The sequence below is a fragment of the Bos grunniens genome, chromosome 25, assembly GCF_055505025.1.
Source record: "Bos grunniens cultivar Pamir isolate PY7600 chromosome 25, Bosgru_T2T1.0, whole genome shotgun sequence".
Lineage (NCBI taxonomy): Eukaryota > Metazoa > Chordata > Mammalia > Artiodactyla > Bovidae > Bos > Bos grunniens.
Genome location: NC_141189.1, coordinates 1,444,687 through 1,457,798, shown reverse-complemented (window position 1 = coordinate 1,457,798; position 13,112 = coordinate 1,444,687). Strand labels below are relative to the sequence as shown.

The window sequence follows — 13,112 nt, the reverse complement described above, 5'->3', positions numbered from 1 at the left end:
ATCTGAGCTGCATCCCTTCTCCTTGGGCTGCCCCTGCCTGGACCCTCGCCCCGCAGGCCCCAGGCCAAGGCCAGGTTCCAGGCTCTCCCCGTACACACAGCAAGCCTCAGATGTGCTTGGCTGGGGCTGGGGGACCAGAGAGCAGGCCTACCAGGAAGAGGGCTCCCCTCCTGCCTCACAGCCGCCCCCCTCCTCCAGCTGCAGTTGGAGCTGAGGAGAGCCTCCCCGGGGACACCGGTCACTCCTGGAAGGTCTGAGAAATCAGCCTCTGGCCTCACCAGCCCTGGGCAGTGAACGCATGGGAGCAGGGCTCCAGTGCGACCTTCCCCAGGCGACCCCCACCGGGAGGTGACGGATGCCTGTTTCTGGCCAGTCCCCCGACCCCAGCCAGCAGCTGTGGCTCAGAAAGGATGGGGTTGGCTTGGGAGGGGCCACCCCAGAATGCCAGTGACTGAGCTAAGGCCGGCCAGAGTTACAGAGCAGCCTCTTGCTGCTCCCCAGGCCCGGGGGCTATAAGCCCGTTTCTTAGACGAGCAAGCCGAGGCCAGAGGACCCGCCCCAGCCCTGCCCCACTGCCAGGCGAGCATACGTCGGCCCAGGGTCAGGGCTCTGCGGAGGGGCCGGGAGGGTCCAGGCTCCCCACGGGGGGAGGTCCCCGAGCCAGCTGCGCAGAGAGCAAAACCCAGAGTTGGGGGCGCAGGAAATTGCAGGTGGAGCCTGAGGGGAAGCTTGAGGTCCCGGCCACTGACGCCCTCACCCCCGGCGGAGGCCGCCCCTTAGGGCTGCGACCTCTCCGCTGAGTCTCAGCTCGGTCGCCCCTCCCCCGTGGTCGCGCCGATGGCCGCCTGCTTGTAACTCATTAATTCTGTTCCAGAGGCGCCGGCGCCATGGCGAGGACTTCTGTCAGCGACCCCACACCGCGCTCCACGCCCCCTGCCCCACCCCCAGACCCAGAGCGGGTGAGGGGTGGACACGGATGCGGCTCCTCGCTCACCGAGGCTTGGAGACCGCTGGAGCGCGGCGCAGAAGCTCTGGAGGGCATCGGGGTCCGCGAGTTGATGGAGGGGGCGGGGCCCGCCCTGGGGACAAAGACCCCCAGGCTGCCTGGGGGCTGGATGCGGCAGACAGGGAGAAAAAGCAAGTATCCCGTGTCCTCCGTCCCCCAAATCCACTCAAGCTGGGACCTGAGTGTTGGGGTGGGTGGAGTGGAGGGGAGGACAGAACCCTCCTGGGCCTTGGGGGTACGTGCAGGCGACGCTGCAGGGGGGCCCACCGGGGCGTCGCCTCCCTCCTCCCCGCACGCGAGGCTGTAGCTACACCCCCAAAACCCTCCCGGAAGCTTCGCGGGTCCCTTTCACTCTCCACAGTCCAGCCGGCTGCTGGCCGCGACCACCGCACGCCCCCCGCCGCTCAGATGGGGCGGGGGACGGGCTCGCGTCAGTGGGTCGGGAGGGAATTCCCGCTCAGCAGCGACAGTCGGGCCGGGAACCCCACGCCCCGCCAGCGGGGAGGGCTCCGTTAAGGACGGTGCCAGCATCGCGCCGGTCTGGGCGGCCACAGGCCACACGGTGCAGTTTGGGAAGAGAGAAAGTTGGGGGCGACACCCAGAGACGGGAGAGTCAAGAAGGAGGGACGAGCAGGGGGCGTGGAGGCAAGAGCGGCAGGGTGAGAAGGCTGAGAGCCGCGCGCTGGGGTCCCGCCACACCCCGGAGCCCAGCCCGGCCCCCGGCTTCCGGGCGGAGAGGCTCGGGGCAGAGGCCCCTGGGAATCGCCTGGAGCCGGGTCCCTCGCGGGAGAGCGGCCGCGGCCGGCGGAGCCAGGAGACCCGGTGGGGTGGGGGCGGGGGTCCTGTAACGCCCGCTCCGAGCAAGGCTCCCCCCACGCCTGCCGTGAGAAGGCTGGGCACCCTCAGCCCGCTCCCTGCCCGCCCTCGACTACAAGATGGGGTTCCTGATGGGGGGGCGGTCTCCGCATGAACTTGGGGCGGCGCAGCTACCACTGCTCCCTCGCAAGCAAGACCACCCCGTTACCCCATCCCTGCCTATCCCTCCCTTCCTGCTCACAACGCTCAGGAAAGTTTCGGGGTCCCCATGGCGCCTCCTAGCCCGAGGGGTCCGGAGTCCCGGGCCTTTGGGCCGCGGCGTCGGGGAGGGAAGTTTGTCCGGCCGGGGCCCGGCGACTGCTAACTTCGGGTGCGATCGCCTCGGCACCCGAGAGCTGGGCGGCGAGGACCGGCGGAAACAACGCTCCATAACCAAGCCCCACTGGCGGGGGACTCGGCCCCGGCGAGGACGCTCAGAGCAGGGCGCGGGGACTGGGGCGGCCCGGGCAGCGAGAGCCTCTGAGGACCCCGCGCACGCCCCCACTGCCGCCCGGGAGAGCCTCTTCCCTGCCTCCCCCAGGGGCGGGGACCTGCTGGCCCTGCAGCCGCGGGAGAAAGGACCCTCGAACCGCAGCCCCCGCCCCCACCCCCACCATCCCCTTCCTACCTGCTCTGGGTTGTGGGCCCGGGGCTGGAGGCACGGTCACAGGAGAGCGCAGCGCGCGCGCCCAGGTCCCCGGAGCGCGGCGGCGGCGGCGGCGGCGGCTTCCCCTCCTTCCTCCAGCTCTTCCTCCGCCGGCCTCGCTGGCTCCAGACAGATCTCCTCCCCCTAGCGCCCTGCCTGCCCCTCCCGGAGCCCGCCGGGCTGGGCTCGGCCTGCGACGGGGAGCGGAGCGGAGCCGGCGGGAGCCGGGCTGCGGCGCTCACTGCGTCAAGCGCTGGGCGAGCGCGGGGCGGCGGCGGCGGAGACAGCGCGCGGCAAGACCGGGGCCGGCCGGACAGGCGGGGCAGCGGCGGCTCCGGCTCCGGCTCCTCCGGCTCCGGCGCGGGCGCGGTGGTGGTGGCCGTGGCCGCGCCGAGGTTGTAGCACATTCTTTCTGAGCGTGATCGAAGATTTCGTGTAGGAGCCGGAGCGGGGAGGGCTGGAGGAGGGGCGGGGGACGCGGGCGGGGGCGGCCGGAGGGGCGGGCGGCGGTGTAGCTCCGGCACGTCGATGGACGGGGGGTGTCCGAAGGGTGACGCGGGAGGGGAAGTCGAGCAGGCTGGGGGGCGGCGTGGGCAGCCCAGAGGCGTCTTCGCCCCCCTCCTCTGGCTCGCCCTGCGCGCCCCTGCCCTCGCCCTAGGCCACCGTTAGAACAGAGGCCCCCGAAGGTCTAGGAGTCGGGACGCCGGTGACGATGGGAGGTGGGCACCTGGGCGGAGACGAGCACGCGCGTGCGGGCACTGCCGTGTGCACACACACCGGGAACCGCGTGAAAGTTGACCCGAAGTCAGACCCTGTGTGGGCGCGCGCGGCCGCGTGTGCAATTGCTCTGCCCGCTGGGGCGCGCGTTTTCCGGGATGGGGAGGGCGCTGCACCTGGGCGGGGGCGGGGGTAGAGAGGGTGGTCGCCCCGAAGGACTTGCTCTACCCTCGATCGCTGACCCACCAACCCTCCCGGGGCTCAGCGCCGTCCTCCCCACTTTGGGCGGGGGGAGGGGGCAGGGCCGGGGAAGGGTATGGGACCAGCCAGGCTCCTTCGATTCCCGGAAGGTTCGGTTTAGAGGATTTTCCTCCCACGGATCCCTTCCTCCTCGTTCGCCTCCCGAATCCCCGAGGGGCTGCAACCGCTCGGTCGGCCTCTAGACTGGGTTCTACATCCGCAGCCTCTCGGTGGCCCCGCGCCCGCTCCCGGCGTCTACCCCGCCTCGCCGGGCGGCTCCCACTCCCCACGGCCGCTGCCCAGCCTGCGGCTTGCGCGTTGGGCGAGAACTGCAAACCAGGCTCAAGAGCGCACCCGCGTGGCACGGCCTGCGCGCCGCTCCCCGAGCCTCTTGAGTCCGAGCCGCGGAGCAGAGACCCGGCCGGGCTCGGGCTCGGGGCGCGACCCTCCGGACGCCGCCGCCTGCGCGGCGCCCTTGCCCCGCGCGCTGCCCCGGACTGGGAAAGGAGCCAGAGGCAGCGAGGTCGACCTGCGCGCCCCCGGGCTCGCACGCAAAGAGGAGGGGTCTGATGAAGGGTGAGGGGCGCCCCTCCTGGAGGAGGCACCAGGACCGGCCTGGGAGTGGCGGGTGAGGCTGCGAACCACGCCGCCAAAGGAAGGCCGGGCCCAGGAAGGGCGCACGGGGTTCCGGGTCGGGTCGGGTCCAGCCTGCGGCGCCAGCTGCCGCCCTCCAGCTCCTCCCGCATCTCCTCCAGACTGGATGTCACTGATGCAGAGCCGAGACCCCAAAGGGGGCCAGAGTGGAGGAGAGCCCACCGCCTTTCCCGTGGACCCTGGGACCCGGAGGATGACAGTCAAGGTCGGAGCCGCTGTCTTCAAGCTGTCCTGTCTTTGAGGGGCGCTCAGACCCCCTGGACCAGGAGGTAGGGGCAGAGGCTGGCCTTGGGAGTCTCTCTTGTCCAGTTTCCTAATGGAGGCGCTTGTAGCCCAGGCCAGCTGCAGCCCCCGGTTCCCACTTCCCCCTAATTGGCCAGGCCTTGCCAGTCGGCTGTGACCTGGTTGCCAGGAGCGGCTCTCCTGCCTGAGGGAGCGCGCCTGCCGAATACTTTCACACTCCAGCATCTTGAGATGCTGAAATATGCCCTTGTTTGCTCTGAAAGCAGAGCCTAGCTGCTGTCCCCCGGAAAGGCCAGACACCCCTCACGCTGAGAACAGGAGACCCCAGCGCAGCCCTGGAGGGAGGAGGCAGGAGGGGGCCCCTCTTTCTCTGGGCTAAATAAAGCCCAAGTGCTCTCTTGCTGGTCTCAGTGCTGTGAGATCTCGCTGGCTCTCTCCCTCTCTCTCCCGCCTTCCTCTCTCAGACACTCATCTCCTCCTGAAACCGCCGCACAGCCTGCATTGTAGAGACACACTCCGCCCACACACTGCGTGTCTACACACAGCCCCAGTCGCACCCACCAGCCCATCTCCCCATCAGGCGTTATCTGTGCGGGAACACGGGATACTCTTCCCATCCTCACAGATGCCCAGCTTGAGTTGTCGGTGGTACAGCCCACAGCCAGCTCCAAACACCCCCAGGTCAAACGCACCCCAGTCCACACCTAACACACGCGGGCAGGCTCACACGCCCTCCACGCATCAAGCATGCGGCTGCGGCTTGTATCAATTCAGTTCATGCTCACAGCCACCTAGAAATGAGCACTGTTAACATCTCCCACTTCACAGGGAGGCCGGGGTTGAACTCTCCAGGAACTGGGTCAGCAGATCCTTGTTTTCACCCCCACAAACCAACCGCTAAATCCAGACTCACCCCAGTACCCTGGGGAGAGGCAAGCCAGGCAGTGAGGGGCCTGGGGCCTGGGGCTGGGACCACCACCTTCCCCAGCTGCTAGAGGCCCCTCTGTGCCTCTCGAGATCCCCTGCCCAAGTACTCGCCACACTGGGTTCTTCACCAGACTGTGAACTCTGCAGAGAAGGACGGTCTGACTCACCTCTGAACACCGGACCAGCACAGGAGGTGTGACCGAGTGTGGTTTCACAACAGAGGAGGCTCTGATGCGTGTCTGCACCCCTGCTGTGGCTCCTCTCTCCTCTCAGGATGGCCTGGCTGGGAGGAACTGACCCAGGCAGGTCAGTCGGACAACTGAGGGTGTACAGGGAAAGACCAGAGGGACACCATGGTGGGGGTTAATGTGGAAAAGAGCCCTCCCCAAGCCCATCCTGGGAGAAGTACCTAGAGGGAGGTGGAGACTGTCCCTTCCTGTGCCCAGAACTTCATAGTGATGACGACAAACACCGAAAAACCAAGAGCCATGCAAAAAGAAACATGGCCATCTTACATCTAAGCAAAGAGCCTATTCCCCCATATGTAAAAAGCTCTTACAAATCAATAATAAAAAAACCCAAAAGCAGGAAAAAAATGGGCAGAGGTTATGAACAGAAAAGGAAATAAAAATAATGCTTATATATACAAAAAGTGCCGTGTCTCACTCCTAACAACAGAAAGGCAAATTAAAACTACTCTGAAAGATGATTTATTCATCCAATGCGCAAAGAGCAAGGTTTAATGACACTGTTGCGATGATGTGGGAAGCAGGCACTTTTAGAGCCTCTGAAACAAGGTCCAAATTCCAAATACTTTATACCCTTTGGCCCAGCGTTTATTTCTAGGAATCTGTCCTCCAGAGAGTGCTCACAAATGTGAAAAATGATATATTACTGCACGCAAGGTTATTCACCGGAGCACTCTTGGTAATAGCAGCAGATTGGAAGCATCTGAAATGCGGGCAGAGAGTGGAGTGCAGGGACGCGTCCACACAGATGCACGCGCAGCTGGACAGGCACACACTGATCTGAGTCCATCTCCCAGAACGGTCTTTAGGGGAACAAAAGGAGGAGGGGAACTGTGTGTGTAGGACTTTTTATTAACTCGTGCAAGAAGGATGTAACACAGTAACATTTTATTTGCCTGTGTGTGCAAAACAGCAGGAAAACTGGAGGGCCAGGAGATGGGGAGAGAGGGGAGGAGACTGCTTTACTCGGAGGCGTTTTTCACGTGTCAACAGTGAATTTCACCCTTCTGAACAGTATACAGTTCCATGAGTTTTGACAAAGGTGTACATCTGTATCACCACCCCAATCAAGATATTGAAACGTCCAGCACACCAGAAAATGAGGCTTTTCACTCTGTACCCACATCTGCTGTTTGAATCTTGTACAACGCGCATACATTTCCTTTGTAATAAATTTAAATACAGAAGTTAAAATGAAAGATGGTTTCACATCTGTCATCTCGTACCTCCAATATCCCAGGAAGGCGACTCTTCCCACTCCCGTTTTACAGATCAGACTGAGCCTCCCGGAAGCACAGGGACTTGCCCTGGAGAGCCACAGCAGAACTGGAACCCGAGGCTCTCTGATTTAGCAGCCTCGTTGAGGGTTAATTTACATAATGACTCAGTTCACTGTTCCAAGTGTGCTGTTCAATGGCTTTAGTATATTCACAGAGTGGTGCGACCATCTAACTTTTTGAGCATTGTTTACCCCCAAAGGAAACCTCAGTATCCGTGAGTAGTCACCCCCACCCTCCACCATGACGTCTATCCCTAGGTCTTTCTCTTTTAACATTTTATTTTTTATGGGAGTATATAGCTAATTAACTGCTTAAATTAAATCTATAAACTATTACATTGAATTAAACTGATAGTTTCAGGTTTACAGCAAAGGCTCAGCCATATGTAAACATGTACCCATTCTCCCCCAAATTCCCTTCCCGTCCAGCCTGCCACGAAGCACTCAGCAGGTCAGCAACAGTAGGGACCTTGTCCCCAGCCTGCTTTCCGGCTCTGAGTCTTGACGGTCTTGGATGTTTCAGCTCAATGCGCTCGCCTGCTCAGGGGCCCTCCGTGACTGGCTGCTCTCACTCCCCGGGACGTTTCTGAGACTCACGTGGTGCTTCAGTCGCTCTGCCGTGTCTGACTCTGCGACCCCGTGGACTGCAGCCCGCCAGGCTCCTCTGTCCGTGGGATTCTCCGGGCAAGAACACTGCAGTGGGCTGCCATGCCCTTCTCTGAGGGATTTTCCCGACCCAGGAATTGAGCCTGGGTCTCTTGCACGGCAGGCTGATTCTTTACTGACTGAGCTACGAGGGAAGCCCGCGATTCACACGTGTCGTACCGTAGGTCACCGTTTCATTCTGATGGCCTGACAATATTCCATGTGTAGATGAAACCCCCTTTCTTATCCATTCATCAGTGATGGGCATTTGGGTTGTCTCCACTTCAGGGGATATTACAGATATGCTGCTGTGCACATTTATAGAGTTTCCATGTGAACATACGCTTTCATTGCTCTTGGGTACATCCGAGGAGTACAATTGCTGGCTGTGTGTGTGGCAACTCTGCATTTAATGTTTTGAAGAATTCCCAAACTGTTTCCCACCAGCGGTGTGTGTGTTTCAATTTCTCTGCACCCTTACCGACACTTGCTTTTATGTCTTTGATTCCAGCCAACCTGGTGGGTGTGAAAGGGTATCTCACTGTGGCTTTGGTTTGCATTTCCCAATGGCTAATAATGTTGAGCATCTTTTCATAAGCTTCTTGGCCCTTGTAAATCTTTGGAGAAATGTTTATTAGGATCCTTACGCATGGCCACTGGGCTATTTATCTTTGTATTATTGGGTTGTAAGAATTAAGCAGGAGACCCGGATTAATTCCCTGGGTTGGGAAGATCCCCTGGAGAAGGGAAAGGCTTCTCACTCCAGGATTCTTGCCTGGAGAACTCCATGAACGGAGGAGCCTGGTGGGCTACAGACCATGGGGTCGCAAAGAGTCGGACACGACTGAGTGACTTACACTTTCAAGAGTTCTTTATATAGTCTAGACACAAGTTCCTAATTAGATTTATAATTTGCAAATATTTCCTCCCTTTCTATGGGTTGTTTTTTCACTTTCTCGTTGGAATTGTTGGCAGCACAAAAGGTTTTAATTTTGATGAAGTCTAATTTTTTCTTTTCGTTGCTCATGCTTTTGATGTCGTGTCTAAGAAGCCTTTGCCTAAGGTGAAGATTTACTTGTATATTTTCTTCTAAGAGTTTTACAGTTTCAGTTCTGCTATTCAGCTCTTTGATCCACCGAGTTATTTTTCAGACGGTGTGAAATAGGGCTCCAGCTTCGTTCTCGTGCAAGTCTGGTTGGTCCCAGCACCATTTGTTGAGAAGTCTGTTCTTTTTCCACTGAATCATCTTGACCCGCTTGTCAAAAATAGAGTCACCTTCAAGCGAGGGTTTATGTCCGGAGCCTCACCCCCACCCCTCCAGTGGGCAAGTCTCTGTCCTTCTGCCAGACGGCTCTGTCCTGCTTGACAGCGGCACCTGTGAGCCTCAGGCTTTGTTCTTTTGCGAGATCATGTTGGCTCTTCGGGGTGCCTTACTCTTGAACTCAAGGCTTCCCAGTTGACCCAGGAGTAAAGACTCTGCTTGTCAATGAGGACATGTGGGTTTGATCCCTGGGTTGGGAAGATCCCCTGGAAGAGGAAATGGCAACTCACTCAGTCTTCTTGCCTGGAGAATCCCACAGACAGAACAGTCTGGAGGGCTTACAGTCCATGGGGTCGCAGAGAGTCTGACACGACTGAACCACCGAGCGTGCAGCTGAGCCCCTGAGCACGCACGCAGTCTTGAACTCAGTGCAAAGCCTCGGCTTGTCCCTCAGCCTCCCTGAGCAGCTACAGCACGCGTAGGAGCACCGGCGACTCAGTGTGACCAACAAAGAAAGGCAACCAACAAGCACACACGTCCTAAGCGCCTGCTGTATGCCGGCACTTACTGCGTGTAAGCTCTTGATGTTAGCTAATTCCTTCAGGCCATGGCAACACCGAGGCGCCAGGAGCCTGGGGAACTAGTCCAAGGTCACACACACGCTCCGGGAACGGCTGCTCGTCTACAGCACCCCACTCTCACTGTTTTCCACACGGAAGCTTGAGAGTTTTCAGACATACAGAAAAGTTGAAATAGTTTTACGGGGCTGCCCAGACGCCCACAGGCGCATCTGGCTCCACGCGCCTCGTCAGCTTCCTCCCCAGCCGCTTCCCAGGTCAGTTGCAGATGCCAGCACGGGGCACCCTAGATAGGCAGCGCATGCACCAACTACAGCTCGATGTTTGTTATAGAGTTTTGATTCTTTGGAGGAAAACTGATACACCAGGAAATGGAGACCTATCGGGGGACCATGAACGCTCTCATGGGCACTCTCTGCAGCCCAGACCCCTCCTGAGAGACAGAACACCCACCAAAAAGTTCCCACTTGCCCAGCCCCGCCACACCACCCTGGTTCTGACTTTTCCCACTGAAAGCTGGTTTACTGTATCCCAGACATCAAACCAGTCCATCCTAAAGGAAATTAACCCTGAATATTCATTGGAAGGACTGATGCTGAAGCTGAAGCTCCAATACTTCTGGCCACCTGATGCGAAGAGCTGACTCACTGGAAAAGACCCTGGTGCTGGGAAAGACTGAGGGCAGGAGGAGAAGGGGACGACAGAGGATGAGATGGTTGGATGGCATCACCGACTCAATGGACATGAGTTTGGGCAAGCTCTGGGAGTTGGTGATGGACAGGGCGGCCTGGCATGCTGCCATCCACGGGGTCGCAGAAAGTCGGACATGACATAGCGACTGAACAACAAGACTTTCATAAACTTGGGGTCACAGAGAGTGTCCTCTCTATGTCTGGTCCCTTTCGCTCTGCACAAGGCGTGCGTGTCCACAGGCTGCTGCGCTTTGCGGAGCAGTGCTGAGTCGCACACCCACGTTGCCCCCCAGCGGCCTCCGCTCTGGCCTCTCGCCTGCTCACCTGTGTGACCTCTGTTCGCACCTGCGCCCCCACCCGATCCTCAGGGCTGCCTTCCAGATGCCGCCAATCAGAGGAAAGGAGGGTGATGCCGCCCCCTCGGAAGCCAGAGGTTGCAGAGACACACGTCTTTGCTGGCATCTTGAGTCTGGGATAAATCACATGCCAGGCTGTTATGTGGAGAAATCAACAGATTATAAATCGCATAGTAATAAATTCAATCCAGTTTTGCAAAGCAAAAATGTACACGTGCTTAGAAGAAAAAGGGCAGACGATGGTGGTTTCTTTCCCCCAGAATCGTCCCTCTTGATGGTCAGGGATGTGGATCGTGATGGGTGGGGTGCAGGAGAGACAGCAGAGCTCGGGCCCCTCCAAGGCACCCTGCCCTCAGAGACACTGAGACGTCAGGTCTGTGTCCCGGCCAGACCCAGCACAGGGCTGCCATCCATGACCAACCGACGTTTGCAGCCTGAATGCCGGCAGGAGGGACAGAAGGACAGACGGACAGAGCAGGCCCCAAATGTGTCAGGTCCAGGTTCCGGGGACTAAAGGGCCACCTTTCCTGGGACCTCAGAGGCGGGGGCTGGGAGAACTGCCCCTTGCTGTCCCCAAGGGGCCCGCAACCGCTCCCGCATCACGAGAGGCGGGGACCACAGCACCAGCCCCGGCCACATGGCCCTCCCGGGTCCATCCTGCTCGTTGAAGGACTTGGCTGGAAAATAGAAAAGGTGACATGCGGAAGCTTCGGAGTGGACTGAGAGGTATCTGATTTCTCAAAAATGGTATCAGCCACCGGGACTTCCTTCCTGGAAGGAGAGACCCAGGGTGTCGAGGCTGGTAGAGGCTTTCTGCCTCACGTCCCCAGGCTCCCCCTGGAGCCCCCGAGACAAGGTGCTCGGAGGCCACAGGCGGACGGGGGTCTGAGTGCCTGTGTGACTCTGCACACATGACGAAAGAGGCCACAGCGCCGGCCCACCCCCTCTTCCCACATGACCCCCGGGGTCAGGACCAGCCTGATCCGCGTCACGCGCAGGCGGAGTTTCAGGACTGAGCTGCGGACAAGCTGTCAGCGTGCAGCCCTGCAGCCTGCCCAGGCAGGGACCCCTCCTCACCCTTGTCCCCGGGGACCCGCTGGGGCCCAGCCCAGGGGCATACATGCTCAGACACCTGGGGCGGGCCCGGGGAGGGTGGGCCCCACTCGCGGGCGTGCTGGTCCCCCCGACCTCAAGGCCTGCCCTTACAGGTGCCTCTGCCTGGCGTGCCCTCCCACCCCCTGGCTGGCCTGCCCGGGCCTCTGTCCTTCAAGCCTGGCTTGGGTGTCCCAGGCAGGTTTGGTGCCCGTGACTGCTTGTCACCTGGGCTGGAGTCCCTGGCTTCTGGACAGGGAGACTTGGAGGGGGGCTTGTGCCAGCACCCCTGAGCCCCATGCCCCTCAAGGAGTTTGAACTGACCTGGCGGGCGGGGGTTGAGGGGGTGGAACCCCAGGGGAGGGGGAGGCAGGAGGGTCCAGGGCACAGAGACCACCCCGTCCCGCAGCGTCCACGCACGACCGGCCCGTCTCCTCTTCGGTCAGCTGCCCTTCTCCCCCAGAGGCCCCGCACGGCCAGGCCGCACTCTGAGCCCCACAGGGATGACAGTCCAGGCCCAAGCAGGGAGGGTCGGGCAGGAGGCACTCTGCCGCAGGAGCGATCGATCGCGTTTCCCCGGGAAGGAGGCCAGGGCCTCCTGGCCGGCCGCCCTCCCTCTGGCCTGCTCCGCGGGTCACAGGCCTGCCAGCGAGCGTCCAGGCCACCCTCACAGCCACCTTACTCTGCCCTTGCCTCTGGGTCAGTGGTGATGACTCTGCCGGGGAGTGGTCCAGCTCTGGGGTCCACAGCTGCCCCCAGGAGCCCACCAGGCTGCCCAGCCTCTGGGCCGCCATCAAGGCATCGACTGGGTGGAAGACAGCTCCTCCCCTGCTTCCTTCCAGGACACTGCTCCCCCCAGTTACTTTTGATAAAAATATCCACTCCCCCAATCCCGGTGATACTGGCCTTTCTTCTCCCACATAAGCTTCCTGACCCAGGATGTGCTTGATTTCCCCCCATGTCAGGGAGCTCACTACCACCTAGCCCCGGCAGATGCTGGCTTTCTATATACCTACAGTCGCTCCCGGCTCTGTCTTGACAAGACCTGAGCACCCCATCCTGCCCCTCGAGCCATCTCAGGGCAGCCTGTGGTGGGCCCACCTCCGAGTCCTCCTGGCCTCCGCTCAGCCCACGGCCCAGCCCTACCTGCCCCCTCTGATGTGACCTGCACCCCAACATCTTCACCTCCCCCACATCTCTGCAAAGGCACCCCCTGCTCGCCTGACTGCAGCCACCGGCGCACCCTGGAGCTGACCTCTCGAGGGTCTGGGCTCCGTGGGCTTACGGATAGCAACCCTGGGCAGGCTGTGATGGACGCCAGCGGGGCAGGGACCCAGCTTTATGGGTGACTGTCAGGTGGGCAGCAGACAAGGCTCCAGCCCAGCGTGACAGAAACAAGTTATAAAAAGCCTCCGCGGCATCTTTTCATTGACTTGTGCTTCGTGTTCCATTATCTCCCGGGCTAACAGGCCGCACGCAGAAGCCCGAGGGAACGCAGTGTCCCGGCCGCGGGGAGACGCCCGACGCAGCCCAGGACCACAGGTGTCCCCCGGCGTCAGCAGCCCCCTCCCAGGACTGTCTGGCATGGTGGGTCCCTGCCCCCCGTGCACTTTCTTTCTTTTCTGTTGGGGGTCCGGCAGGATGCGATCACTCCTTATAGAGGCTGCCCAAGG

At 60.6% G+C, this 13,112-nt stretch overlaps 1 protein-coding gene and 1 long non-coding RNA gene across 3 annotated transcripts in view; one reads left to right on the top strand and one right to left on the bottom strand.

The window, feature by feature from the left end:
* LOC147344680 (uncharacterized) overlaps nt 1-3,279 on the bottom strand; it is a 59,188-nt gene extending 55,909 nt beyond the window's left edge. The window contains exon 1 of one of the 2 annotated variants that reach the window (XM_086377020.1): nt 2,490-3,279. In XM_086377020.1, the coding sequence (XP_086233146.1) occupies nt 2,490-2,914 (425 nt within the window). In that variant the 5' untranslated portion in view covers nt 2,915-3,279. The remainder of the gene's footprint in view (nt 1-2,489) is intronic. The other variant, XM_086377019.1, reaches the window with a different exon arrangement.
* A 21-nt stretch (nt 3,280-3,300) lies between these two features.
* Nucleotides 3,301-6,724, top strand: LOC147344679 (uncharacterized). Its single transcript, XR_015155090.1, has 3 exons — nt 3,301-4,387; nt 5,436-5,594; nt 6,450-6,724. It is a non-coding gene; the product is annotated as an uncharacterized LOC147344679 (long non-coding RNA).
* Nucleotides 6,725-13,112: the final 6,388 nt, after the last annotated feature.